This window comes from Cheilinus undulatus, linkage group 3, assembly GCF_018320785.1.
Source record: "Cheilinus undulatus linkage group 3, ASM1832078v1, whole genome shotgun sequence".
NCBI classification, from domain to species: Eukaryota; Metazoa; Chordata; class Actinopteri; order Labriformes; family Labridae; genus Cheilinus; species Cheilinus undulatus.
In genome coordinates, this window is record NC_054867.1 from 37,424,188 (window position 1) to 37,450,262 (window position 26,075).

General features: G+C 38.2%; 2 protein-coding genes and 1 long non-coding RNA gene across 7 annotated transcripts in view; 2 read left to right on the forward strand and 1 right to left on the reverse strand.

Moving 5' to 3' along the window:
• The window catches only part of itga7 (integrin, alpha 7), a 56,811-nt gene extending 47,664 nt beyond the window's left edge, over positions 1-9,147 (forward strand). For 2 of the 3 annotated variants that reach the window (XM_041780654.1, XM_041780663.1), the window contains exons 23-25: positions 2,021-2,119; positions 2,335-2,460; positions 5,728-9,147. In XM_041780654.1, coding sequence (XP_041636588.1) covers positions 2,021-2,119; positions 2,335-2,460; positions 5,728-5,883 — 381 coding nt within the window. In that variant the 3' untranslated portion in view covers positions 5,884-9,147. Of the gene's footprint in view, positions 1-2,020; positions 2,120-2,334; positions 2,461-2,875; positions 3,041-5,727 lie in introns of all 3 variants that reach the window. The other variant, XR_005991558.1, reaches the window with a different exon arrangement.
• The window catches only part of LOC121505404, a 92,996-nt gene that overhangs the window by 538 nt on the left and 66,383 nt on the right, over positions 1-26,075 (reverse strand). For 2 of the 3 annotated variants that reach the window (XR_005991561.1, XR_005991559.1), the window contains 4 exons: positions 21,673-21,834; positions 15,253-15,475; positions 1,997-2,164; positions 43-407 (listed from right to left, as the gene is read on the reverse strand). This is a non-coding gene — a long non-coding RNA (uncharacterized LOC121505404). Of the gene's footprint in view, positions 1-42; positions 408-1,996; positions 2,165-15,252; positions 15,476-21,672; positions 21,835-26,075 lie in introns of those variants that run through there. The other variant, XR_005991560.1, reaches the window with a different exon arrangement.
• On the forward strand, positions 15,332-21,833 carry npffl (neuropeptide FF-amide peptide precursor like). Its single transcript, XM_041780694.1, has 3 exons — positions 15,332-15,478; positions 18,874-18,989; positions 21,713-21,833. Exons 1-3 carry the CDS (start codon positions 15,332-15,334, stop codon positions 21,831-21,833), a joined length of 384 nt encoding a protein of 127 aa, XP_041636628.1.

Here is a 26,075-nt window from a genome sequence, read left to right on the forward strand (position 1 = left end):
AGAAAAGCTGAGATTTCATGTGATTTGATGGGTTTATTCAATTTCTATTGTCACGTTTTGTCAGCTAAAACTTTGATACAGAAGGTCTCAGAATGAATTCTACATTAGCTATTAATAAATGGACTGATTTAAAGAGGGAAATATCTCCCAAAAATGACTGATATTGATATTGTTAATACCACATGATTAAACCATACAGTCTTGTATTGAAAATTTGAAAAGTTTAGACGCATCAAAAAAGGACATGTATTCAGATTCAGACGAATTCATTTATCTCTGAGAGCAATTCAGTGTTTGTAGTCTGTCCAGACCACACATACATTTACAAACAACAGACAATAATAGATAAAAGTCAGTATGTAGACAGAAATGTGCACTGACACGTTGACCCCCTCATGTGGCTCCATCTAGAATAACACACCAAAGGTTAGACAAGATTAAAATTCACATTTAAGAGCAGCAGCAGACAAAAGAAACAAATAAGATACACTAATGTGCATTTCAGATTACATTGTAAGTCTAGTGGCCTGAGTTCATTAAGGTAAACTCAGAGGACAGGATGTGGTCCTGTTGGGAAGTTATTTATTTAGCTTTTTGGACCACTCCCACAAAGAACCAAATGCATTCAGGACCACTTTGTCAAGAAACACACATGATTTGCAGCTATAAATATTTCTTAATTAGCATTATTGATAAGAATTTATTGCTGTTATTTATATTTGGTGGTGTTGCTGTTCTGGGATCCCCCTACCCTTCTATGAGCCAAGGTGGAAAGCATTAAGCAGGAGTATCACATATACCTGCTCTTCCTGTGCCGACAAAGAAAGCCTAAGGCAGGGAGGGAAGATGCAAAAACCCAGAGCAGAGCAGGTGTCAGTGACAACAGAATGACATTCAGAAGCAGAAAGAGGGAGGAGCTGGGGTGGAGGAGGGTTGCAAGAGCTGCTTGCAGAGAGAGTGGCAGAGCATAAACAGGCAAGAGCAGTTTAAATAAGCCAGAATTGGAACATCTGCCAATGGCATGCTTGGAGCGAATCAGCTGGCCTTCAGCTTGTGTGAGATCAGCTGTTCTCAGTTATTTCAGCACTTGACTGCCTGAGCTGATTTCTCTAAAGTTCAAAGTTCAAAATATGCTTTAATGGCATGAATGGTTAAACCTTTATCACCAAAGCAGAGTATATAAACAAAACAAAACAAATAACAATAATGACAATCACTATAACACAACTGGTAATAATAAAATATTTACAAAAAACCAAAACAAAACACAAAGTTATTGACTATTATAAAACTTAGTAATTTCTCTAATTGAATCTCTTAAAAAAGTCTCTAATTGACTGATTTTTTTGTGAGCAGACTTCAATAATACAGTAAAGACTTTTTTTTACAGACAAAACAAAAAATTTAAAAAAACATTGAAATACTTTAATAAAGGACTTGTAGAAAATACACAACATTTTGTCACAGACAATAAAAAAAAAACTTTGACTTCCAGAGTTAGCGGATTCTTTGTTTACCTTGCTCGATGCACTCAGTGTTGAGATCAAACATAAGTCAGGGGTCAGTCTCTTTTCAAACTTATGAGTCAACAATCAGCAGTAGGTTTTTACCAGTTTTTTCCTCAAACCAACAATTAGCTCCTTTGTTTTTGACACATTAAGGTCAAGAAAGTTTTCATCACACCTAAAGCAGGGAGGGCGCTACTATGATCTGACTTAAACCTTGAAGAGATGAAAGTGCTGTATCATGAGATAATTTAACCAGTTAGATACCCTGTCTGCAAGACCTGCAGCTGTTTAAGCAGGTGCTTACAATGTTTGATAATTGAACACAAGAAATTACTCAGCACTGGATACCTGGGACTTCTTTTGTTGCCATGTTATTGAACAGGTTTCAAAGTCTTCTTCTTTTACTAGGTTTATATCAAAATTCATGTTTTGCCATCATGAAAACTTGAATGCTTTTTACTACACAACAGATGCAAAGCGTTGCTTACCGTTTCTCTCTCTCTGTCTGCCAGGACTTTTCATCAGTCAGCGCTCTGGAGCTGCTGGTCAGAGCAAACATCACTGTCAAGTCCAGCATCAAACACCTGGTCCTGAAGGATGCAGCTGCACAGGTACAGAGCCCACTCAAATTCATAGAGTATGGATTCCTGAAAGTACTGCAAGGAAAATAATCAAATAAAGGTTTTTTTAACTGCATCTACTTTTACATCTTTTTGATTTTCCAAGATAAAAAAAAGTCAAATACAGTTATCCCTTACTGATTGATTAATATTGCCTCTATTTTTTTTAATTTTCTATTTCCATCAAATGCATCCTCCTCCTTCAGGTTCCAGTGATGATCTATCCTGAACCCGGTCTCACAGATCAGTACTGGATCCCATGGTGGATTATCCTCATAGCCGTCCTAGCAGGCATCCTGCTGCTGACTCTACTCGTCTGCATACTGTGGAAGGTAAAACCCAGATACACATGGGGTACTTTGATGAAGTTTCTGACACTCTCACTCATGCACACAGTCTGTGCCCATAAAAATGAATATTTGTTTAAATTACCGTGCTGTAATAAGACCAGGATTGCTGTATAGTTTTACCGACCGTCCCTTTCACCTCATTGACCGTTAACACTGCCTCATCACTTTCAGTGTTACTTCTATCAGCTTTGTTCTTCTCTGTCCTGTAATCATTTTATTCCTTCCAGCTCACTCTTGTCCGCTCCTCTTTTCTCATGTTTGTCCTCTGTGTGTCATCTCTTTTGTGTTTCCTCCTCCCACTTCTTTCTGGGGTCTCTTCATCCCTAAATCCCCTCTCTATTTCATTTTCCTGTTGTTTCCCCTCCACTCTCTGTCCTTGTGGTGATGTGTGGCCCAGTGTGGGTTCTTCAAACGCAGTGAGCGGCGTCGACACTATGAGACGGAGTACTACCGCGCCCATTTGGGGGTCCAACCCTCGGAGGCGGAGAAGCAGGCGACAGAACTATAATAAAAAGAATATTTCACTCTGGCCTGCTCTCCCCTCCTCCTCTCCCTTCAAGCGGTAAAAATACTCGCCCAAAATTGCTTTGTTCCTCAACCCACTGTGGTGTGGCTGCTGGTGTTCATTGCAGTGTGAAATATTGGCACATCCTGGCACTCTTACTAACCACAGCACGCAGTGATAGATGAGCAGAGGAAGGATGGGTAATCTGAAACTTAGTTATGAGCTGTTCTCTGCAACAGTTTCATTTTTGAAATGAAATGACTATTTTTTGTGAATCTACATATTCATTTAGAACCCTATTTTGTTTTTTTTCTTTAAAAATATGCCCTAGTGGAAAAATGACACATACCACAGCCCAAACTGATAGTCTCTTTAAGTTTTAGCAGTTTACAGTGAAAATGTTGGCAGATTTGTTTAAAATCTCGGTCATTCTGAAAACTATATGCACTTAATTTAAGAAAGAAATTGGAAAAACTTTTTACACCTTACAAACCAGGAAGCAATTACATTTACTTAGTATAGTGCTTTCACACACATCGCAAAGTTTGCTTAGTGGTACTAATAATTCAAATCAAAAACAAAATATAACAAAAATGAAACAACATAGAAGAAGTATCAGTAGATGTAGAAATTAAAATCAATGTTTAAAAGCCAGTTGGAAAAGGGACGACTTATGCTTTTCTTGGAGAAAATTGTCTGCAGTCTCTGGTACACATTCACATCTTAAACTAGCTGATAAAGCTAAAGTTTTTAATTAAAAAAAAAAGTTGTTTTGTGAAAGTGGTCATTCAGTTTGAACAGCCTGTTACCAAGTTGCGTGAACATATCAAATATAACAGTGAAACTAGTGATGCACGACATTGTTTTTTTCTTATATTTAGTGTAAAGAACATAATACAATTTTTCATAAAAATTCATGAAAGTTGATTTAAATTATCCATTAAAAGTCATTAAAAAGCAGAAGTCTGTCAACTGTCAACTACATGTGTAATGTCACAGAGCTGCCAGTGTAAGCATAAAAGCATGAAAGCGTTCAGGACCATGTCACACAGCATAAACAGCACCTTTTCTCAGCCTCTAACCCCCGAAGTACAGTAGGAGCTTGACATTCCTCTGTTTACTCTAATGCTTAGCTAGGCTACAAGTACAGCCACTATGCAAGTAGGACAGGCGTGCTACGGTTTGCAGTTTGCACTGGAGCATTGAAACACAACTACTTACATTCTTTTATTCTTGTTTTGTTTGATGAAAGGCTAAATTATTTCTAACTGAAGCAGCATGTACACTTCTTAAGAATTCCACTGGTTGCTTGATTGACCCCCTGTCTGAGTGATGCTTAATTAGCTGTGACTAGTCTAAGGCTACATTCACAATGCAGGGCTCAATGCTCAGTTCTTATCTTTTCTCAGATCTGATTTTTTTTGTTTGCCTGTTCATACTGAAGTCAACTTTCAAAAGATCAGATATGCATCGGATTCAGAACGCGTACGGAAGTGGCCTGAATCTGATTCGAAAAGGTCAGATTCAATGTGACTTGTGCTGTTCACACTGTCAGAAAAAAATCAGATATGAGTCACATGTGAGCAAAAAAATCAGATTCAGGTCACTTTAAACTGCAGTGTGAACGTAGCCTAATAATATTAAGAGATGGATTTTCTGTTACTAAAAATGCTTTCTGTTACTAAATCTTGGATGGCAAAAATGCTAATTCAGCCAGGATGACTTATTTGGGGTCATACATCTCTCTGTCTTTTAGCAACTATTAATTCACTCTCATTGCTGTAATTTATATTTGGTGGTGTGGCTGTTTTGGGATCTCCCTGCCCTTCCACAAGTCTACGTGGAAAGCAGCACATGTTCCTGCTCTTCCTGTGCCTATAAGGAAAGACCGAGGCAGGGAGAGAAGCAGCAATAAACCCAGAGCAGGGAAGGCATCAGTGACAACAGAAAGACATTGATTATGTCAGATATGGCATAAAGGAGGAGCTGGGGTGGAGGAGGACTGCAAAAAGTGGCTTGCAGAGGGAGCAGCAAAGCATAGCCAGGCTAGAGCAGTTTAAATGTGGCAGCATGAGTGCGTTTAGCTAATAGAGCCAATCAGCTGGCTGTCAGCTGATGAGAGCTTGTGTAAGATAAGCTGATCTCAATTATAAGGCAGCGCTCGACTCCTTAGCCTGCCAGAAGTAATGCTATATGCCTGATCTTTTGTTTATAAATGTATTTAAATGTATCCTTTAATTCAGCATGGCTTCCCTCCTATAATTCAAGCTGACTGAACACCACCCAGCCATCTCTCTTCAGGGTTATTAGCTTCCTGCTGTGCTGTGTTCTGTGCTGCTGTTGGTGTTGTGGTTTTAACAGAATAGCTTGTTCATTCTGGCACCAAACAACATGCCTGTCGTGCACTCGTCTTTGCATAAACGCCACTATCTCCCCTACATCCTGTGACCAAATGACCTTGTCAGATGCCAGAATAAACTTGGAAAATATCAGTGGGTGCTTTTGGGTTGTTTTGATGCTTGCAGATTTTATATGCCACTTTGGCAGACTGATGCTGAATTAGAAATGCAGAGCATGTGGATGTGCTTTCAGATAACATTTTTAAGACTGTAAACAGTGCTCTCTCTGGGCATGATAGAAAGGAACAGAACCTCTTATCTACTGTAAAACACACAAATCAGTGCAGGTTACTCAAATCATATTCTTTTACAAGTCACCTGTTAATTCTTTGTTTGTTTCCTCAGTGTGGCTTCTTCCAGCGGGCCCACTACAAAGACAAACTGCCTCAGTACCACGCCGTGAAGATTCCCCGCGAGGACCGGCCACAGTTCCAGACTGAGAAGTCTGGAGTCATTCATAAAAAGGAATGGGCCACGCACTGGAGTGATGGGACCTCGTAACTCCCGCTGAAGCACTGACTGACTGACTGAATTAACTCAAATCACCCAGTGTGGCACTCCATCTGTCTTCGCTTTGGGACTAACAGACTAAAAACATGTGCACACAGACTGAGATCTAACATCTTGTGCACAGCGTACTGAGTCAGTACTGGCATACTGGTGGCCTGTTCCACTCAGACTGGATCTATAATCTCCCATACTGTAGCCCACTTATGGCTGGCCTTGGTCTATTTATACTGAGCATCCATGTCAGTGTTTAACAGTAAATACTGAAGGCCAGCAACAACATTAGAACCAGATTAGCTGCTCAATATGTTTCACAGGATGCTCTCATGGAAGGCTTCAGAACAAGGAGGAGAAAAACTCACAACCCAAAGACGTGCATGAATGCATAAAATACAGATCAATAATTCATATAGACACACTGGACTTTAATGAAGAAGCTACTGCCTGGTACAAAGACTACTTCTGCCTTAACTACTGTAAGACTGACAACTTAGAAGGGCAATGAAAAAAAGTTTTTTTATATATAAATGATGTTTGGGGATTTTCTTTCTTAGCACTGGTAACAATGGGACAGTGTGAGATATCAGGAGGGTGAAATGTTGCAGGATGTGTTGTGGTGTTGGTGCGCTGGATGCTGAAAAAAAGCCATTAACGAGTTCACTTGATCCAAGGAGTAACGTCTTCTAAAAGAGAGATGTTTGTTGTGTCTTTTTACATTTTTGTTAACATGTCAGTCAAAAGTACTGTACATCAACAGTGTATCACCTGGGTGAACTTGAATAAGAATGAGAAAACACAGCAGCCATGGCTAGAGCACTGTTGTTGCATGGAAACCAAAATAAGTCAGAAAAGCAGTGCCGTGTTTAAAATGTCATCTTTTTTAAATCTAAAAATGATTTTTGAATGAATGTCCAGGCTCATAAGAGCATTAACTCTCCTCGTGTATTAAAGGATCATGTGTGTAAACATGGTTTTATAATGAAACCTGTAAGAGTAGGTATGACTGAGTAACACATAAATGATGAGGTTTCAAACAAAACCACCCCCTTTTTTCCAATTAAGATGTTAAATTTTCTCTCTGACAGTCTTTGTTTTAATATGATGCTCTGGAAAAAGAAGAGAACTGCAAAAATGCACCCACTGACCACTTTATTAGGTACACCTGTCCAGCTTATTAGGCATTAAAACCTCCTACAGACTGCATTTTTAGCAATCTTATGTTTCTGGTGTACTACACTGTGCAGCATGAATCTCATATGACATCAGGTTTGTTGTGGGTAGACTGTACAATGACAATTAGCCCTAAATGCTGCTGTCATCAGTGTGTATCATTCATCTACACCTTATGTGCTGTGGTATATAATGAAGCAAAACAACAACAAAGACGTTGAAATTGTGGCTTTGGTTCCCAACCTTTTTACCTGGGCCTAAATACTCTTGTTTTAGAGGAAATATCTATGAATAAACTTTCCATTATTACAGCAGTGTGTAAGTGGCACTCAAGAAAGAAAACAGTTAACTCCAAATTCTGGAGTTTAAAAAGTTAATTTGTGAGGGGAAAAAAAATGTTTGACAGTCAAAGTCAAAAACCAAAACAACTTTTGAGTTGTCGGGGGGGTTTGCACTTGACATCAATGAAGCCCATCAGTGGAGTGCTAAGCCCAAGCTCAAAAGTTGTTGAAAAGTTTCCAAAAAGGCCGCTTATCTCTAAATCAAAGTTATGGAGGACAAAACAATAACATTTCACTGGCTGAGTCATATAAACTAGTGTAATATATTGTTGTTTTAGACTTCAGAACTTGGATTTTGAGATGTGCTCTCATCTTTGGAAACTTTGAAGGAATTTTGAGATCATAAAGTCTAGAAACCACCATCTTCAGTTTTGGTTATTGTCCATTTTTATTTCTGTAAATTTATGATTTTAAGAACTTAATATTTTTGAGATTCTAATATGAAAATGTAAGACTTTTTTAACTCAGGAATTTAAAAGTTTTTTTATTGTCAATTTGTTGCTTTTTTAAACTCTCAATTTCTGAGTTTATTTTCTTGTAAATATATGAATTTATACTCTCAAAAATCAGGGTTTTTTTAACCAAAATTTGGCTTTTTTTGCTCAAAAATTAACAGATTCTCGTCCCTTTAATCTTCTAGATTGGCCCAAATAGCATTGTACACTATGTTTCAAATCATGATTTAAAAACACACAATTTTTTTGACGATATCAGAGTAGACAGAGCTCCCCTGTTCACTTAAATCATCTTTCTTCGTCATCTTGATGATCATTTTAAACTGACGCAGATCATCTTGACCATGTCTACCTTTGGGCACCGGCTCCTGCCATGTGATTGTCTGATTAGACATTTGTGATAACAAGTAGCTGAACAGGTGTGCCTAATGAAGTGGTTACTGGGTGTGTTTTTTCAACGGTCGTTCTATCTAAAGGTTTGTGTTGAATAAATGTAACTTTTTGTCATTAAGTAAAGAAACCAAATGACAACTGGTTAAGAAAACATAGATGCTGTTCTTTTCAAACCCAAAAAGGGAACCAAACAAGTTCCTATTCATTTAACTGAAGAGTACAGATGTTTTAATGTTTGAAGAATTCAGGAATCAATGTTTGGAAGATTAACCCTTTTATATCTAATACAGCTGTCATGCATTTGCAAATAAAATACCCAAATGTGAATATCTTATCTGGAAGTTAGAAAGTATGTGTTAAATAAAAAACATTAATTTAGATGCAAACCTATAAATAGAACCAGAGTAGCATATTTTTACAGTGATTTCAAACACTCTATGAACTTTGTTGTTGGTAATCTATTCCAGTGACCTAACGTTAAATCCAATACTGTTTCTCACTGTGTACAAGTGCCTTATGGTGACTGTGGAACAGAAGGCGACTTGCAGACTACATCGGGCTGTCGTGAAGCATCTTTTGAACACCTGTGGACGAATAAACATCACTTAACACTTCAAAAACATCAAGAGCGGAGAGACGAAGAGCAAAATATGTTGACGAGGAACCACACAGACTTTCTTTGGATCTGTTTTGGGTGGATGAAGTGGTTGTAAAGCATGAAGAGTCAGCTTGTTTTTAAGGTATTGCTGGACAATCTTATTAGCTGCATGAAGCTCCTGTTCTGATGTTCCCCCTTTTTTTTGTCCATAATTTCAATGTTTTTATTTATTTTTGTTTGGCAGCACTGTTTTCACATTGTAAATAAAGTAAAAGGAAACAAAATAAAACTATCAGATAAAGTAGAATGTGTAGTTTTTAAGCAGTAATTTAGCTGAGGATGGACAGCCACTTTGTGTAGTTGCAGTTGTAGTCTCAGTGGCCACCAGATGGAGCTAAAACTCAAGAAACAGACACCCCTCTTTCTGTTTATAGTGATTAAAAAATATATATACAAGGGTTATAAAATGTAAATACTGCCAATTAAAGTATGAAGTAAAACACCTGAAACGGTGTTCAAGACATTTGCTTAATTTGGTCCATCTAGTCTTGGGCTATGACACTAAAGTGTGACTTCAATTTCTTGTATTTATTGGTCTGTTACTAGCACAAGATTCACAGCAGGACCGCAGATAAAAATGCTGTGCTGTAATTTACAAAACATTTCCAGAGTGTACTTCCACTTAAAGAGGAAACAAAGCTTTGTGCTCATATAAAACATGTTTGCATTTCTTGTGTTCAATGTAAATGGAGTTGATAGGAACCTTAAAGTGATGTTACATACTGTAGATGAAATACTATAATTGTCAGAACAGGTACCAGTCCAGGTACTCAGCCTGAGCTCTGCTACATAGAGATCAATCATAAACAGCTCAAGGTCACACAGATCTGAGCTTTAAATCCTCATTTCATTCCCTGCCCCCAGTGTCAGAACATACATGAACATTATGGTCTTCTTCCTTTAGGTCCAGCACCTACATACAGCTAAACCAGCAGGACGTGCAGTATGTGAGATAGACTTTTTATATACAGCCGAGTTAAAAAGAGACGGTCTTCCTCAGAACTAAAGGGATAAGAAATTAATATATCAAACATACATGGAAGAATATGGGACTCACTTGCTTATTACTGTACATCCAGGTTCATTATTTAATGTTAATTCAGGATAGAAAGCATTCTGGCCTTGTTTTTGCACTGAACATGAGATACCATGTGATTTACTTAATTGAAGCTGTCAGCAGGAGAGTAGAAGCCCAAGCACCTCTGCTGTCAGGTTGTGCGTAAATCAGGGTGTGACGCACAACTGACAACCTCCAGGGGGGAAAAAATGAAGCAGGAGTGCAAAGAAGACATTGAGTTTCTGCAGCAAAAACGAAGTAAACCTTAATTTTTGCAGCAGATATGAATATTTTAAAATTCGGATAGAAAAATAGTTTTGGTGTGTGACTTATTTCTTGATTGTTAAAGGCTGTTTCAATAACATTTAGGCTGAGAGTCCTGTGATATTAGGGGCATCACTACATGGAGTCACAGGACATTAAGGCGGTTTCCCTTCAGTCAGACACATGCTACAAGATAATCATGCCGATTTGCAGCCTGGTTACCCCCTTCACACAGAAGGCCTGATTACAGGATGGTTCTGTAGACCATCTCTACAGACCTTCCTGTGATGTGAGGTGTGTTAGAGGCTATTTTCCCCTCCCTGAACTGCTCAGAAGACAATCTACGCTACTCTAACCTAAGATCATAAACAAATAACATTCAATATTTAAAATCAGAAATCCTGTTGTGTGGGGGGTGGGGGGCACTGAGCACGGCAGAGCAGACATGAGCAGGATTGTTAGGCCAAACAGACTGATAGCCAATCAGAGAGCAGGCTGACTGAAGGAGGAATCACAAGAAACATAAACATAAAAATCAATAGACATCAGAATTAGAGAACCCACTTGTTAATTTTTGGGAACAACATGAGTGTTTATACAGCCTGTCCTGTAAAACACAGTCTGATAGGTCCTTTACAGGAGTGGAGAACTTCCCTACAGGGGTAAGACGTGATTCCTGCATAGAGATCCTCTACCAAAAAGGACATTTTGAGCTGTTTCTGACTATGCCAAGCATTCAAAGAGCAAAAGTTTAAGCTTCAAGTTGAACATAAGAAGCTTTAAAAAACTCATGGTAAAACAGCAGCAGGCAGGACTTAATAGAAGCCTCCCTCTAAGCCTTGATAAGTGGTGCAACACCCCACTTGTGTATGGTCCATTTCCAGAAAATGGTCCAGTTTGGTTCAGCACTGTTTAGCCCTGATCTTGCCTGTTTTTCTTCAGCTGACGTCTGTCAAGTCCCGTCTCTTGTGGTGGGAAATCTGTCTCTTTTAAGAGATTCAGATCATTTGGCTCAGCTCAGATGAGCTGGTTGTTTGGCTCTCAAAGAGCTTTAAAGTACTAACTTTCCTCCTTTCCCATTTATCCTTATGGCTATCCCCCACATCCTGGCCCCCAAAGAGTCATCAGAATCAGAATGTGTTTTTGAATGGCTATTGTGACCTCAACCCCTGCACTTTAAATCCGCATTTTCTGAATTATTGTTTGTTTTGAATTATTGTTGTAACCTGCATTTTTAAAGTATTATTTATTATGACGTGCTGCTGACCTCTTGCCCACGTCCTTTGTGAAAGAGATCTCGATCTAAACAGGTTTTCACCTGGCTAACTGAAGGTTAAAAAATCAATAAAAACAAGGAAGTTTAGACACTGAATGTTTGAGTTACAGACAACCTTAAGTTTCACTGAAAAACTTTGCTTCTGACGAACTGTCATGGCCATGATGTTTTTGCTTCGTACATGAAGTTGAACATTTTGATTCTAAAGATCAAGTCCTTCAAATAGCCAACATTACTCTGATTTTGATTGTTAAATTTAAACGGCAGACCTCTTGATGTGTTTGTGATACGTGCCGCAGAGGTATGTTGTAGATCTATATGCTCACTAGAGTTCAGCATTCTGGGTTAAATGTAGAGGGGGCTGAATTTGCAAAGGTACAACTGAACCATACTGCAACCCTGACTCAAAAATCCATATAAAATATGTTAATTTCCTCACTGGGCTCATGCCCCCCATATTTCATGGTTGTACAAGTAATTTCATCTCGTCGAAAACAAAATCCTGTCTCCCAGTGAGCACTCATGTATTTAATTATCGGCTTAGGATGTGCTGATAGGCAGATTGTGTAACTTTAAGATAGAGTCAGACTTCCTGTTGAGCTCTGGATCAGCACTTCACACTCTAAGATGTATAAACTGATATTAATGTTTTAAAGCGGCCACCACAAGCAGCAGAAATGATGTGAAGCTGGTAGCACACACGTTATGTTTTCAAAAAGGCTGGATTAGATTTTTCTCTAATCCTGAAGCTCGTGATCTTATTATAGAAACAAAAATAACTTATTCCCCCCAGAATCCTTCATATGTCACTCCGGTTACCATGGTACTTTAGGAGCCATGGCCTGCATGTGGGGTTGCATTTAAGCGGATTGTCACCCATTAGGCACTGATGAGACAAATCTGCTGATGGCTCATCCAGTATAGAGGAAGTGACTAATTATTACACACAGAGACACACACTCACTGCGTCAAAGGCAGACAAACTGAAGTCAAACAGCCCTAATAAAGCCAGCGTCAGCATCACCAATCAAGCTTTCAGTTGTCTCTGTTTGAAATAAACAATATGAATGATGCTGCCGTTTAATAAATGAAGGCTTTTCTTTCTAAGATGCTCTCTCCTTTGGGAAAAGCTTCCTCCTTAAATCCCTTCATCAGCATGTTAAGAAAAGCACTCATTATACGCCTCTTCTTTAGCGTGGGCATGCTTTGATGAGACGTTAGTTATTGTTTAACCAGCATGCTTTACATTTATGTCATAATTAAATATATATTTATTTAAGCAAGCAAACGTTAAACATTTGAATATCTGAAGAAACAAAGGAGTAGCTTAAATTAAAAACACAATAACAATTGCTATTGTGAACATCGTCTTAGACGTTTCTGCCGTCAAGTGTGAAAAGATTCATGAGATTAAAACAAATTTCCACCGCTAAGACCTAAGGAGATATTATGATGTACAATGACATTGTGGGTTCATGCTCTTATTAGGACACATTATATCTGCAGGTACTGACAGATGGCTCAGGGTAAGAGATCCCCATACTCAGAAAAAAACCCTAATGAGAAGATTTTGTATGATTTTTTTACTGCTAGAATTAGAGCTGGGCAATTGATCAAAAATCAGATTAAAATGCGATATGGCCTGCTGCAATTTTCAAAACGCAGAAGTTGCAATATTTCTTTTACCTGAAATTTGAGTCACATTACCGGTTAAAAACTTTTTTGTAGCAGAGATGTTATGCATAACATATGCAAACATTCAAGACCCATTTTTAGAATAGTCTACAAGAAATCCTACTTTCTTTATTTTGTATGTTTTTCTGATTAAATATGAGGATGACATAAAAATTATCATTCCCTTCACTAGAATAATTCTTATCCATTTTGCAATATGAGACAGTTCAGACCTCCAATCCCTGACAACTGGACACCTCGAAGGGCATTAACCCGCTTATACCATGGACACTTGCCAACAAAAATAATCAATTAAACTACAAATTTATAATTTCATATGTTTTGCGATCAAAATAGAAAGTTTTACTAAAACAACAATTTCTTTCCTCTAGCAAAGCCTGGGGGCTTGGCTAATAACTGGAATAGCCATTCCAATCCCATAATGTTCTTAGGAAATGACAACTTAGTTTAGTATTCCAGTAAATAGGGCCTTAGATACCAAGTCACAACGGAACAAAAAAAACTAGTTCACTCAGCGCACTTTCTGAACAGATTTATCAATGAAAAGACATGAAGACGAGTGAGACTGAGAGTCATCTGTGGTCAGACGATAAACCTGTACGTTAACATGAACGGTCATCTGATAGAAAGCTTAGTTTTAGCAGACCAGCTGTTTGAATAAACAGAATAATTCCCCTTTCTGCACTACGAGGTAACAGACATGAAACAGAGCTGTCCACGCCCTGCAGGTGCTGATTGTCCGTCAGACACGTCAATGTTTATCAGATATTATTATGCCGGTTTTTCAGAAGTGTTTCCTTTGGCGCTTCAAAGAAATAATAGCTTCTTTTCTTTTGCTTGTGTTATTTGAATGTTCTGACAATAGTTTACAGGAGGGAAGTGAGTTTTTTTGCGACACTGACCTCTCAGAGTTAAGGTGAGCCTGGAAACAAGACGTACATCAGATGTAGAAGATAAGACCATCTTACATTACTGGTCTTAAACGTGGAGTCTGTCATTTTATTTATGTCAGTTAAGTGACGGTTGATGCAGGTCCGCAGACCATCCTCACAAACTAAGTGAACATGCAAGAAAGAGACTAGTGAGAGAGACCTCCAAGACACCTGTGACTACTCTGAAGGAGTTACAAGCTTCATCACCTGAGATGGGAGAGACACTGCATGCAACAGCTGTCACCTGAGTTCTTCACCAGTCAAAGTTTTATAGGACAGTGGCACTGTTGAAGAAAACTCACATTGCAAAAAGGCATGTGGAAGACTCCATGGTCAAGTGGAACAAAGTTTTTTGGTCTGATGAGCCAAAAATGGTGCTTTTTGGATATCAGACAAGACGCTTTGTTTGGCGGACACCAAACACTGCACCTCAGCACAAACACACCATCCCCAATGTGAAGCATGGTGGTGGCAGCATCATGCTGTGGGGATGTTTCTTGGCAGCTGACTCTGGAAGACTTGTAAAGTTAGAGTAAAATGAATGCGGCAAATATAGAAACATATTAGAGGACTTCTTATTCAGTCTTACAGCTTGGGAGAACATTTTTTTTAAATCTAAACTTGAACTTTCATCATTCCAAACTTCAAGTCAATGAATGTGCCACTATTCACTCTTTTGTCTGCTTTGTTTTCTGCTTTTTACTTCATTACACAGTAACTTTGGCTGACTTGAGTTGCCCCAGCTGATCACCGTGAATGAGTGGTTATTGAGTGTTTTCCCATTCATACAGCATGGACCGCCAGACAACAGGGAATGGTGGATCTGAGTCCATTTACAGGGATTTATCTGTTTAATAACTGTGAGAGTTGTGTTGCACCACCCTAAGGGCCGTGTAATAATGCACTCTGGCGCCCTGTCATCACTAATACCCTGATCCTGCTAAATGGGCCTGGTTAAATCTCATATTAGTGGCAACTACTTCCTCCATCCAGTCCCCTGTTTCTCTTTGTCTCTCTTCAACTCTCCCAGTGGACAGAGACTGTGAGGTGTATATAAGTCGCGGTGAGGATGGCTCCATCACTGAAGCTACCAATAGAGGAGCTGAGAGGGACCAGTCTTACCTCTAGTCTCCAGGAGTCTTAAACCGGACATCCAGAATCTTTCTCAGTATCCATCTGACTTCCTTTCCACTCTGAGACCATGGACACAGCAGCGGTGGCGACTCTTCTGGCTCTGGTTCTGGCGTTGGCTGGAGTCAATAAAGCTTTTCACATCCAAGGCAGCGTGGACAACAACGACGTCCTGCCGAGCTCAGAGGAGAGCGTGGTCGACCATCTGCTGGGGCTGGTGAGAAAACAAGCCAAACTTAAACTCACTCGGAAAACTTTCATTTTATCTACAAATATTTCAGTATTTACTTATCTGAGGCTGTGGCAAGAAAACAAAATACAGTCATACTGGATGGCACAAATAAACAGATGCTGAAATTCTACTAATAAAATGACTTCATTTGAGATTGATTCAGTAGTCTACACAGAAAATGACCAGCACTTTTCCTGGAAGTTAATGATGCTGTTCTCATTTGCCTTTTTGTTTTAGAACAAAAAGTCTCCAAGATAAATAATAAACATTTTTATAGTATGAAACTAACAAATCCCTAGAAGGACATGCATCTATCATTTTTAATCTGCCCTGTTTTCCATGTTAGTGACAGAACTTTGGTCACTTTCTTAAGATCTTGATTTACTTATCACATCACAAGTCCATTTCACAAAATCTCAAGATATCTATTCATTGTCACACAAGAAACAGCATTGTTATCCCTAAATAATTAGTTAAAAGTCCGCATCCAATCCAATCTATCCATTAATAATCTATGCAGATAATCCCCTGGGGTCTCAGGGGTCTGACTCTAGAGCCAATCCCAGCTTTCATTTGGCAAGAGACATTGTACATCCTGGACTGGTCCCCAGGCAATCACAGTACTAACACATAGAGACAGACAAGCTAACAATAACCTACAGGCAATTTAGTATCAACCTGACAACCTAACAAGCATGTCTTTGAAATGTGGGAGACAGAACCTACATACTGCCGGAGTCAGGCTAAAACATTGTATCTCCATTTTTCAGTATTTAATTATTTTTCAAAGTTCTATTGGTCAAGTGGTAATTTTGGAGATAAGAGGCTTTGACCCAACTCCAGCGATATGCATAGAACATGCAATCTCTACACAGAGAGGCCTGTCTGTCTAGAACATAAACCAGGAAACCTTCTTGCTGTGAGGCAACAGTGCTAATCGCTGAAGCATCACGTAGCTTCAGTCCAATCCAATCCACTTTTTTCATATAGCACATTAATAAATAAAACACTGACATTAAAGAAAGTGGTTCACAGTGACTAAAACACACAAAAACCACAACAGCTAATCAAAAGAGCATTATGAAATACATAAACAGTCCAGTGAATGGGCCCTTCCCAGATGTACTTTCTTAAAATGAACTCACGTGTGCTGGGAGGGCTGCACGCAGGGGTTGGCGCTGTTGCCTCACAGTAAGAAGGTTCCTGGTTTGAATCCCAGTCAGGACCTTTCTGTGCAGGGTTTGCATTTAACAAGCACCTTAGCCCTACTCAAGGTAAAATATCATGCAGTGCCTGTAAGAAAGCTCCCTGTGGCTAAAGCTTGACCTCATCTGCATATTGAATTGATTCATCTTTTTTTCCATTCTAATTACTAATTTAATCTATTTGCCATACTCAAATGCTAGAAGTAAATAATCTATTCACTGTAAGTCTGATAGTGTAAGAAGGCTCTCTCTGGTAAAACGTCTCATCTCTGCACGTTTGCATATCAATCCACTTGAATCATCTCAGGAAAATACTGGTATAGGTAGTTATCAAAATTCCTGCCAGTATTTACATCCTATATTTTGCCTGTGTATTTCAGCATATATCAACTGTAAATTATGTCCATATATACTAATAACTTAGTGGAGTTTTAGGCTGAACCAACAGACATATGTCAGTTGAGGTCTTTTTCTTTATTTATCCTCATTCTTTAAACCTGTAAGTGGTTTTAAGGACTAAATTTTGTTTCCTTGGTCATCTTCAAACCTTAAAGTGTGTCCGACTGAAATTTCTTGTCCGAAAAGCATATTTAAATATCAGTATTGATATCGGTATTGGCTAAAATTAATCTGTAAAATATCAGATATCAGCAAAAATCCAAAATCATGCATCACTAGTACACAGATTTGTATATACTAGAAAAAATACCTACAAGAGCTTGTGCATGTTTAAGTCTTAATTTCTTTATACTTTTTTCAGTTGTTTTTTTTTTTTTTTTTTAATTTCTAATTCCTGTACATTGAGAGCAGAGCTAACAGGAGTCAAATTCCTTGTTGCATAACCATACTAAAGCTGATTCTGATTCTGAACCTGCCTCCCCTCCAACGACGGCTTGGTAGGCTCCAGTCCACAGGATCCTGATCGGGATAAGCGGTGTAGAAAATAGGATGGGCGGGAGTCTGTTTGGCCTGTTGAAATGAAAGTATGACTCACTCCCTAAAAGTCATTAAAAGATAAAACTTATTCAATCCTGTATAAAAGCCTCGGATGATAACTGGATTTAATACAGAGCTAACTGTTGGTCCTATTTAAAATTGGTAACTGTGGGTTAAAAATCAGGTAGTAGGGGGTCCAGGTCCATAGGAGGGGCATCAAAAACTCTTCTGGCGTGAAAAACGATGAATTTAATTTTTCTTTCATAATTTTTTTTTTCAAACTCATTAAAAATGACATATACTTGTTATCATAGAAAAATAGTATGGGTGTATTTTTGCCTTGGGGCTTCCGTAGATGATGCAAAGTGGTAAAAATCTCATTTAAGATGCTGTAATTTATTGAGAAATGTTCCTTTGCAGCTTGATTTTTATGAAAAAAATAAATCTAACATGCTTATATCAAGAAATGATATAAGCCCCCCATATCTTCCTCTTTTATTCATCTGGTACTGCCTCTAGAAAATATACCACCAATAAGAAAACATTTATGTTATTGCTGCTATAAAATTCTTGTCACATGTGATATGCTAAAACAATTTTAATGTCTAAAAATTAAATATAACACTTGTTTCTCAGGCACACATCTCCGTGTTAAAATAAACACTGCGTTTCTAGGCAGGATTTCAGCACTGTCTGCTATCACAGAGGACCACATGAATCATTCTGTCATGCCAACGCTCTTAGAGAAGTCTGAGTCTCCATGTTGGGGAATATGTAAATGATATTTGAGGCCTTTCATCAGGAGAGACAAGCTAAACCACACAACCCATTGAGATGCCAGATAGCGCTCGTCTTCATGCAACAGTGTGAAATACTCTCTGATATATTCAGGGGTTAGCAGACAGTCAGAGCAGGATACAGGAGGAGGATTCACGTCAAATGTGATGTTTTCACATTAAGGCATGCAGGAGAAGGGAGATATGGGCTTTATTTGTGGAAAAGATGAGAGTGGGTGGATATTTGGGAGGGTTTGAGGTAGATTTCTTTGCCTTTGTACTCTGATATCTACAAACCAAGGTCCCTCTCCACAGCAGGACTGACTGGCTCTAGTTGCAACCCCCAGGGTTTGTGTTGCAACATGAAATTGTATGCAGTTAAAACTCTTAATGTGCCCTCTTTCTTTTTGCAAACCAGACAAAAAGCTTTTTTATGTGTTTGCTTGTGTGTATTGTGCTTCAGGAGAGTGAAAACACAGATAACAGCATTGACGAACGCCTGCTGACCGCCGTGCTAAGAGCTCTGCTGCTCGGATACCAGAGGGAAACCAGGACCTCCGTCCTCCATCAGCCACAGAGGTCAGTGCTGCTGCACATACTGAGTTTATCACTCTTACAGAAAATAACACAGAAGAGAAAACTTTAAAGTCCACCACTACAACCTTCTGTCTCTATAAGCAAGAAAATTAGGCTGCAGAAAAGCAACATTAAACAGAGGTGCGGACGGCATAGTGGTTGGATCCCACATTATATATGGAACTGGTCTCCCAAGCAGTGGGTTTAGTCATCTTTTTTTGTTATCTTTATTAATTTAAGTGACACTACAATCATTGACACAAATAATTTAATGATCCCAAAGTTTGATAATTATTCACTGCAACAGCTATGCAGAGAGGGCTGCAACCAGCTGTGTCATTTATTCAGAATAAGATATATAATAATAATCCTTTATTCATCCAAAGAGGAAAAAATCAAGTGTTGCAGCTTTAAAAATGACAAAACAAGCAATTAAGTTAATTAAAATACAAATAACAATAGATTCCGAAAAATAAGAACAAAATGCATGACATAGGAGGTGAACATGATAATCAACCATTTAAGGGCCATTAAAAACTACGTTATACATCTGACTTATTATGGCAGTAAGTGACAAATTAAAATGAAAGTTTATAAAACAAAATGGCATTATGACTCATAACAACAGTTATATAAACAGCAGGGTGCGTAAGAAGGTGGCAATTGAAGGATAATGATGTCTCTGTATGAGTATAACTTAATATATCATGTTGAGACAGTGTAACAATAATTTTTTTGTGTAAAAAAAAAACAAAAAACGAAGGAATTGTGTGACAAATGGCATGTTTTGCCCACAATCATAAAAAAGCTAAAGCTTTTTCATTAATTAAACTATAAGATGAGATAATCAAATCATTTGAACATTTTGGAAACTTTAATCAAAGGCTGCTGACCTTTCCTTTGCAAAAAAACCCAAACCAAACCAAAACAAACAGCTGCATAATGTGACGCTAATGCAACTACAGGAGGTTCAATTCTGCATTATGACACATTAATCTTTGGTAAAACTAAAAAAATAAAAGCCCTTCTTTACCTTCATTTTTACCTACATTTTTAATGTTATGGAAATTGAAGCCAAGCATTCTGTGGGCCACTTTTGTTTCAGCAATTCATTTTAACCAGATGTACCAATTTCTCACTTTACTTGAAGTTAAAGAAATTATTCATTACACTTTTATAATGGTCTAATGTCAATACCAATCACACATGACAGGTTCATATAATGTAAATGGAAAAAGCTAAAAAGCTTCATTAAGTTTGACGGTCAGGTTTGCTAAGACATGTTAATGTTATGTTGACATAATAAAGACACTGGTAGGTTATTTTGTATTGGTTGATGTCAAGTTGTCATACAATGTCAACACTGCATTAAAGGTGGCATAACTGACTGAATGAAACTTAATGACAACACTGCTAAACATTCATAAAGCCTCCTTATGTTAATGACAGTGTCATGTCATTGCTATGCATACTCCTTCAAATAAAGTGTAACTGAAACTTTCATTGTAACTGATGGGGGTTCAATCCTGAATGTTTTATTCAAGATGTTTTGTTTTATCATTGTTATCCAAACACAAAAGAAAAGGAAGAATTTAATGTGCCACGATTTCATAAATTTAACTGCACTGCATGTAAAATCCTGCCACCAGGGGGCTCTAAGCCAAAACTATAACACAATATAATGATCAGAGACCAGTGCTGCCCATTTCTCCACATCTCTGCTGTTTACTTCTTGTTTTGAACTGAGGACTCTGTTCAGTAAAACCGGCACCTCAAAAGGCGTATTAACTATACAGAAGTCCAGCATTTTTATTTCATTCATACATTTCTCATTATTAAGGAGAAATGCACTAAAAAAAGCACTTGTGAGTTTGCCTCAGAAAAGGTCGGAGGATGAGCATGTGCGCTGGAAGAGATGCATCCTGGGATCTTTTTCCACAGCAAATGTGAAAGTAAGGTTTTTTGCATTTCTTCCTCATTATGAGAAACTTATGCATGGAAATGAACCGTTTAGCTTTTTGGAAGCTTTGAACAAACCATACAAACCAATTATACTGCAAAAAGTGAGATTAAATGAAACAGCAGGAGGTTCGGTGATAAAGGCTTGGTAAAAAAATGAATTCTTTCTACACATATCACATGAATCTTTTGATAAAGCCAACTACATGAGAAGAGAATTCAGTGATTTTGATAAGAAAAAAACTACAACAGTCATGCAAATAGTTCTACAACCTATTCTATGTTTTTATTTTCTGTCAAACAACCAAAATGACAAATAAAGTGCATTCAAATTTCCAGAGTTCATAGCCTTATGGACTGAATGTACCATTTTTAGAGAGAATGTACTTGAAATTATTAGCTGAAATGGAGCAGGGGCAAACCGTGTCTTTTTTGGTAAAGATGAAATCATGTTTCAAACCAAAATTATGGTCCCTGTCTTCAGGGGTTTGAACGGTACCCTGAAAACATTCCCTCTTTTACTTTTTGACCAAATCTTACACAACGTAGTGCTCTGCTTATATTTCAGATTTGACAGACCAAAGACCAAAACCTTTTGTTTGTTTAGTGTTTGAAAACTGGACTTTGTGATATTTCTCAATGATCCCTCTGCAGAAGCTTTGTGTTTCTCCAGAATAATACATGTAAGGATGAAAAGATACTTACATACAAACAACATATCACTTACAATGACATTATTTCCTTCCTCTGTGTCTCCTCCTTCACAGATTTGGCCGTGGCTCCAGAGGGCAGGTCACATCAGAGGATCAGGTTCAGTCCCGTGACTGGGAAGCTGCCCCGGGTCAGATCTGGAGCATGGCTGTTCCCCAGAGATTCGGCAAGAAGTAATCTGTCAGGAAGACATGCACAAATCACAGGAGGGCATAAGGGCCGAGCAGCAGCAGGAAACTGTGGCAGAAAAATCATTTGAATGAATAAATTTGAATTTTAAAAGCACGTTTCAACATCCTTTTTGCCCATTAAGCCTTACTTGACACCCAAAAAATGCATTAAGATGACAGGAGTTTCAATTTTAGTTTATTTTTTTCCTGAGACTCAACGCTGCAAAGCATGACAACGAGGGTTTTCTAATCCTGGACTGTGGTGTGATTTAGGGCTAAAGTGTCTGCTGTAAATTGATTGCAATATTTTCTGTTGTTCTTTTCTTCTCGTCAAATAAATGAGCTTTGAAGCTGGAAAAGACAAACTCCTGTGTCCGTTTGTGTTCAGAAGAAATCAATGAAAAAAGATGAGTCCAGCACTGATCTACTCACAGGGATCACGCTGAAATTTAAGTATCAAATAATTCAAAAAGAGGCTCTGAAACCTGTCAGAGTTCCTATCAACGCTTTGACATGTGATCCCAAAAATATCTACAACCCCAGTTCTAAACTAAAAATAAACTTTATTTTCAAAACATCAAATCCCACATTTGACTGAAAATAACACCCAAAACAACTGTTGAAAAGCATATTACATGTTAAACGCTACAGCTCTGATTCTCAGGATTCTGGCCATGTTGACCATTCCAGGATAAAACCACCACAGCAGCCATAATTAATGCATTCACTAGGCTACAAACAATAATAAAAGTGATACAACTCCCCATTACAAGCTCTCCTGTACTTTCCTAAACATGATATTCCATCAAAAAGTCCTAAGGCATCAGAAAGAGTCCTCACAATCTAAATCTGGTCCAATTTTTAGTCCAAAACCCGATTACATCCATAGAAATCTATGGATCGGTCTAGTATTATTTCAAATTTGCAGTTGTTCTAAATGGTCCTGTCTTTACTGCAACAATATCTTTAATTCTTGGCAATTTTTAGCGATGCTATATTGAAAAGCGCCTGCTAACGTTGATCCTTTGTAGAGTCTCTAGTTTGAAAACATCTGGACTTTTCCACATAAAAACAGGTGTAAAATCCTCACTTTCTGTTCTATAATAGAACAGAGTGTTACTGTTCTAAAGAAAGCTTGTTCGTGCTTGTATGGCTATTTTCTATTCATGAATTGCTATTTAGGATTTTCAATTTAACACATCTCAGTTTTTTTCAACATTCAGTGGTTTGGTATACAGTCTGGGCAGTAAATGAGTATCAATACAGTCAGCGGTACATTTTTTTGCCCCTGAATACATTTTTGCACCTTGACCTCCCTGATGCTGTGTTAGTGCACACAAGAGGAACAACCACTGCCACCGCTGGCGTAGCAGAGTGATATGTGACAGACAACAGCTCAGTCTGAGTCCAGTCATCAGCAAGTTTTTCTCTAGCATTACAAGCAGCTGGGTAACGAACAAACCATCACCTACTCTTTTCTCTTCAAGCTTGACGGCTGTAATAACAGCAACATATAGGAACTGTGATCACTCTAAAAAGCATCTCTGTTGGCCCGCCTGAGGCTTTAACACATGCTGTGTGCTGCTTGAGCCCAGTGCTGCAGTAATTCATCTTATAGCAGGTCAAACAACTGTTTAAAGGTGTGTTTTATCTAATGACTCTTGCTTTAACCCTCTGAGGTCTAAAGGTATATTAAGATTTTTACATTATTTTTTAAATCACCTTTTTAAGGTACTTGCAAATAACACAATATCTAGGTGTTTTATATAAAAAAAATTCAGGACAATCTCAGCTTTATGCACACTGAGGCCTATTTTTGTTCTATTTCATTTCATTCATCCAATGAAACCCAGTTAGAGGTGACAACATATGCCAGTTACAATCTTACTGGCCTTGTAACTCCAGCTGTGAATCACGTGGGATGGCAAGTGAGGGGGGAAGTTACAGATGAGATTCTCCTGTTCACGAAAGTGTTTGAACCGTGGACTGTGGCATTAAACAAGGTCAGAGAGGCAGCTGTAAACTATATTGGAATCTGTTATCTCCTTTTAATTTGTAATACCGTAAGATAATATGGGCACTGTAAAGGGCAAGAGAATTACCGAGATATGAGCTGTATCGCCCTTATCGAGTCAAAGGAAAATTGCTTAAAAATATTAAAATTTTATCTAGCAGATGCTTTTGTCCAAAGAGACTTGAGTGTTTTTCACATGGGGCTGATAAACATAAAAATGCATGCATACAACTCAGACAGCTGTTTGACAGGCAGATGTCAGTGGATAAAAAATCAACATGATAACAGTATTAGATTTCATCCACTGAAAATCAGTCAACCACTACATGAGAACAGCTGTGCAGCTGTACTTATGCACCAAACACTTTCACTGCTGATTAGCAATATGTTTGTGACACAGAGCTCAATCTATTGTGTATGAATAAAACATGAAAACATACAGGTTCATAATTTATACGCTAATTTCTGAAAAGCGTCTATAGCATGGACATCTGCTTGACCAAACACAAGCACATAATTACTCCAGTTGCTTCTCCATTACATTAAATCTGCCTCAAGAGATTCCCAATGATATCAGAGGAATGTACACTCAGTGAACACCACGGAAAAAGATAAGTGCATGTTTAGATTTGTCTTTAAAGGATGAGATGCTATGCAAACTGGATATTAAATGTTAACTAATCCAGCAATGATGTGTTTAATGTAGAGAAATTTGCTCCTTCTCAGCAGGCCAGTGGAAGCTGTTTGCTTTTGTGTATGAGCTGAATTTACAGGCCACCTGGGGAAGCAGTGTGCAGTAAGCCTCAGCACTAATTAAAACACAGCAACATGCAATTACTCCACACTTTCACGGTTTCCGCAGCCAATTACTGGGAAAGAGGGCACGTCAATCTCTCTTAGGAAGAGCCTTTTAATAGCCTGACCCCACATTCTTCTACACCAGCCCAGAAGACAAAATGCAGAAGAACCAGCACTGACTGGAGACTATTGACAGATGACCCCTTGATTTTCCTGCCAAGGTGTTTCTGTTTGGCTTTGGTTTCTTAAATTTGGTTCTCTTGTTTTAACACATTCAAACACTTCAGTGTTTTAGCTGTCATTTTCAGCAATTCGTCAGCTAAATGGGTCTTTATAGGTTCAAGAACATTGCACTTTTTGTCTTAAGCTAGTTTTACAATCACCCCAAAATATGAATCCAAGAACACGACAGGTGCACAATGATTAAACTAGCCTGATTTTTTACACAACAGTCCCACAGCATGTATCCCTGATGATGACCAAGTATCAAAATGCAAGAGTAAAGAAACTGCCTCAGATTTAACCACACAAAGTGGGATATCTGAACTCATAAGAAACTGAATTTTCTACCAAATGGATATGTGCAAACATGCAATATGGTGGTGTTATAAATGCACAATAGTAGTGCAAGGAAGGCAACATGAGCACTAATTTGCATAAAGCGTATGAGTTGTCCTTGGGAAAAACGAGACTGAGTCTTAGTCTCCTGCAGCCCTGAAATCACTGCCTGAGAGGAAAAGCTCAAACTCAATCAGAGCATTTCACAAATCACTCAGTCCTGATACCGCAGTTATAACAGCCTAAGCTTGGCAGTGCGTCTTTATAAACATGTTTTGTTCAACATAGGCCTAACTGGGGTCAACAGGTTGCATAAAACATGGACATAGTCTCAGTGATGTCACCCACTGGATTCTGGAGAGGTGTTGTGAAGCCCAACAATGGCAGCGGCCATATCAGAAACTCTGACTCCAGCTTATTGGAAAGTAGACAATTTCATGGCTGTTGAAACATCCACAACCATTTAGCTAGCATATGGAAGACGGTGAAAAAAAAATCCACAAAATTTCACAGCAAATCCCCCGAAAATGTCTTATTAAAACCCCAAAAAGTTAAAATTACATTACACAGAAGTCTATGAAAATGACAGAAAATTCCCTTAAAACATCCAACTAAATTAGCTGAAACTGTCATGAAAATTCCTCAAAATTTCAAAGGACAACACCCCAAAGATTTACAAATATCCACAAACATCCCCAGAAACGTATGAATTCCCCCAAACATCCAACTGCATTCCAAAATTCCCATGAAAATATTAAAATTAAAAAAAAAAAAACATTCAAAGTAAATTTCCATCAGAACATCCAATAAAACTCTTCAAAATAAACAAACATATACCCAATATTTCCCTGAAGACACTTAAAAATTGCCATGCACATT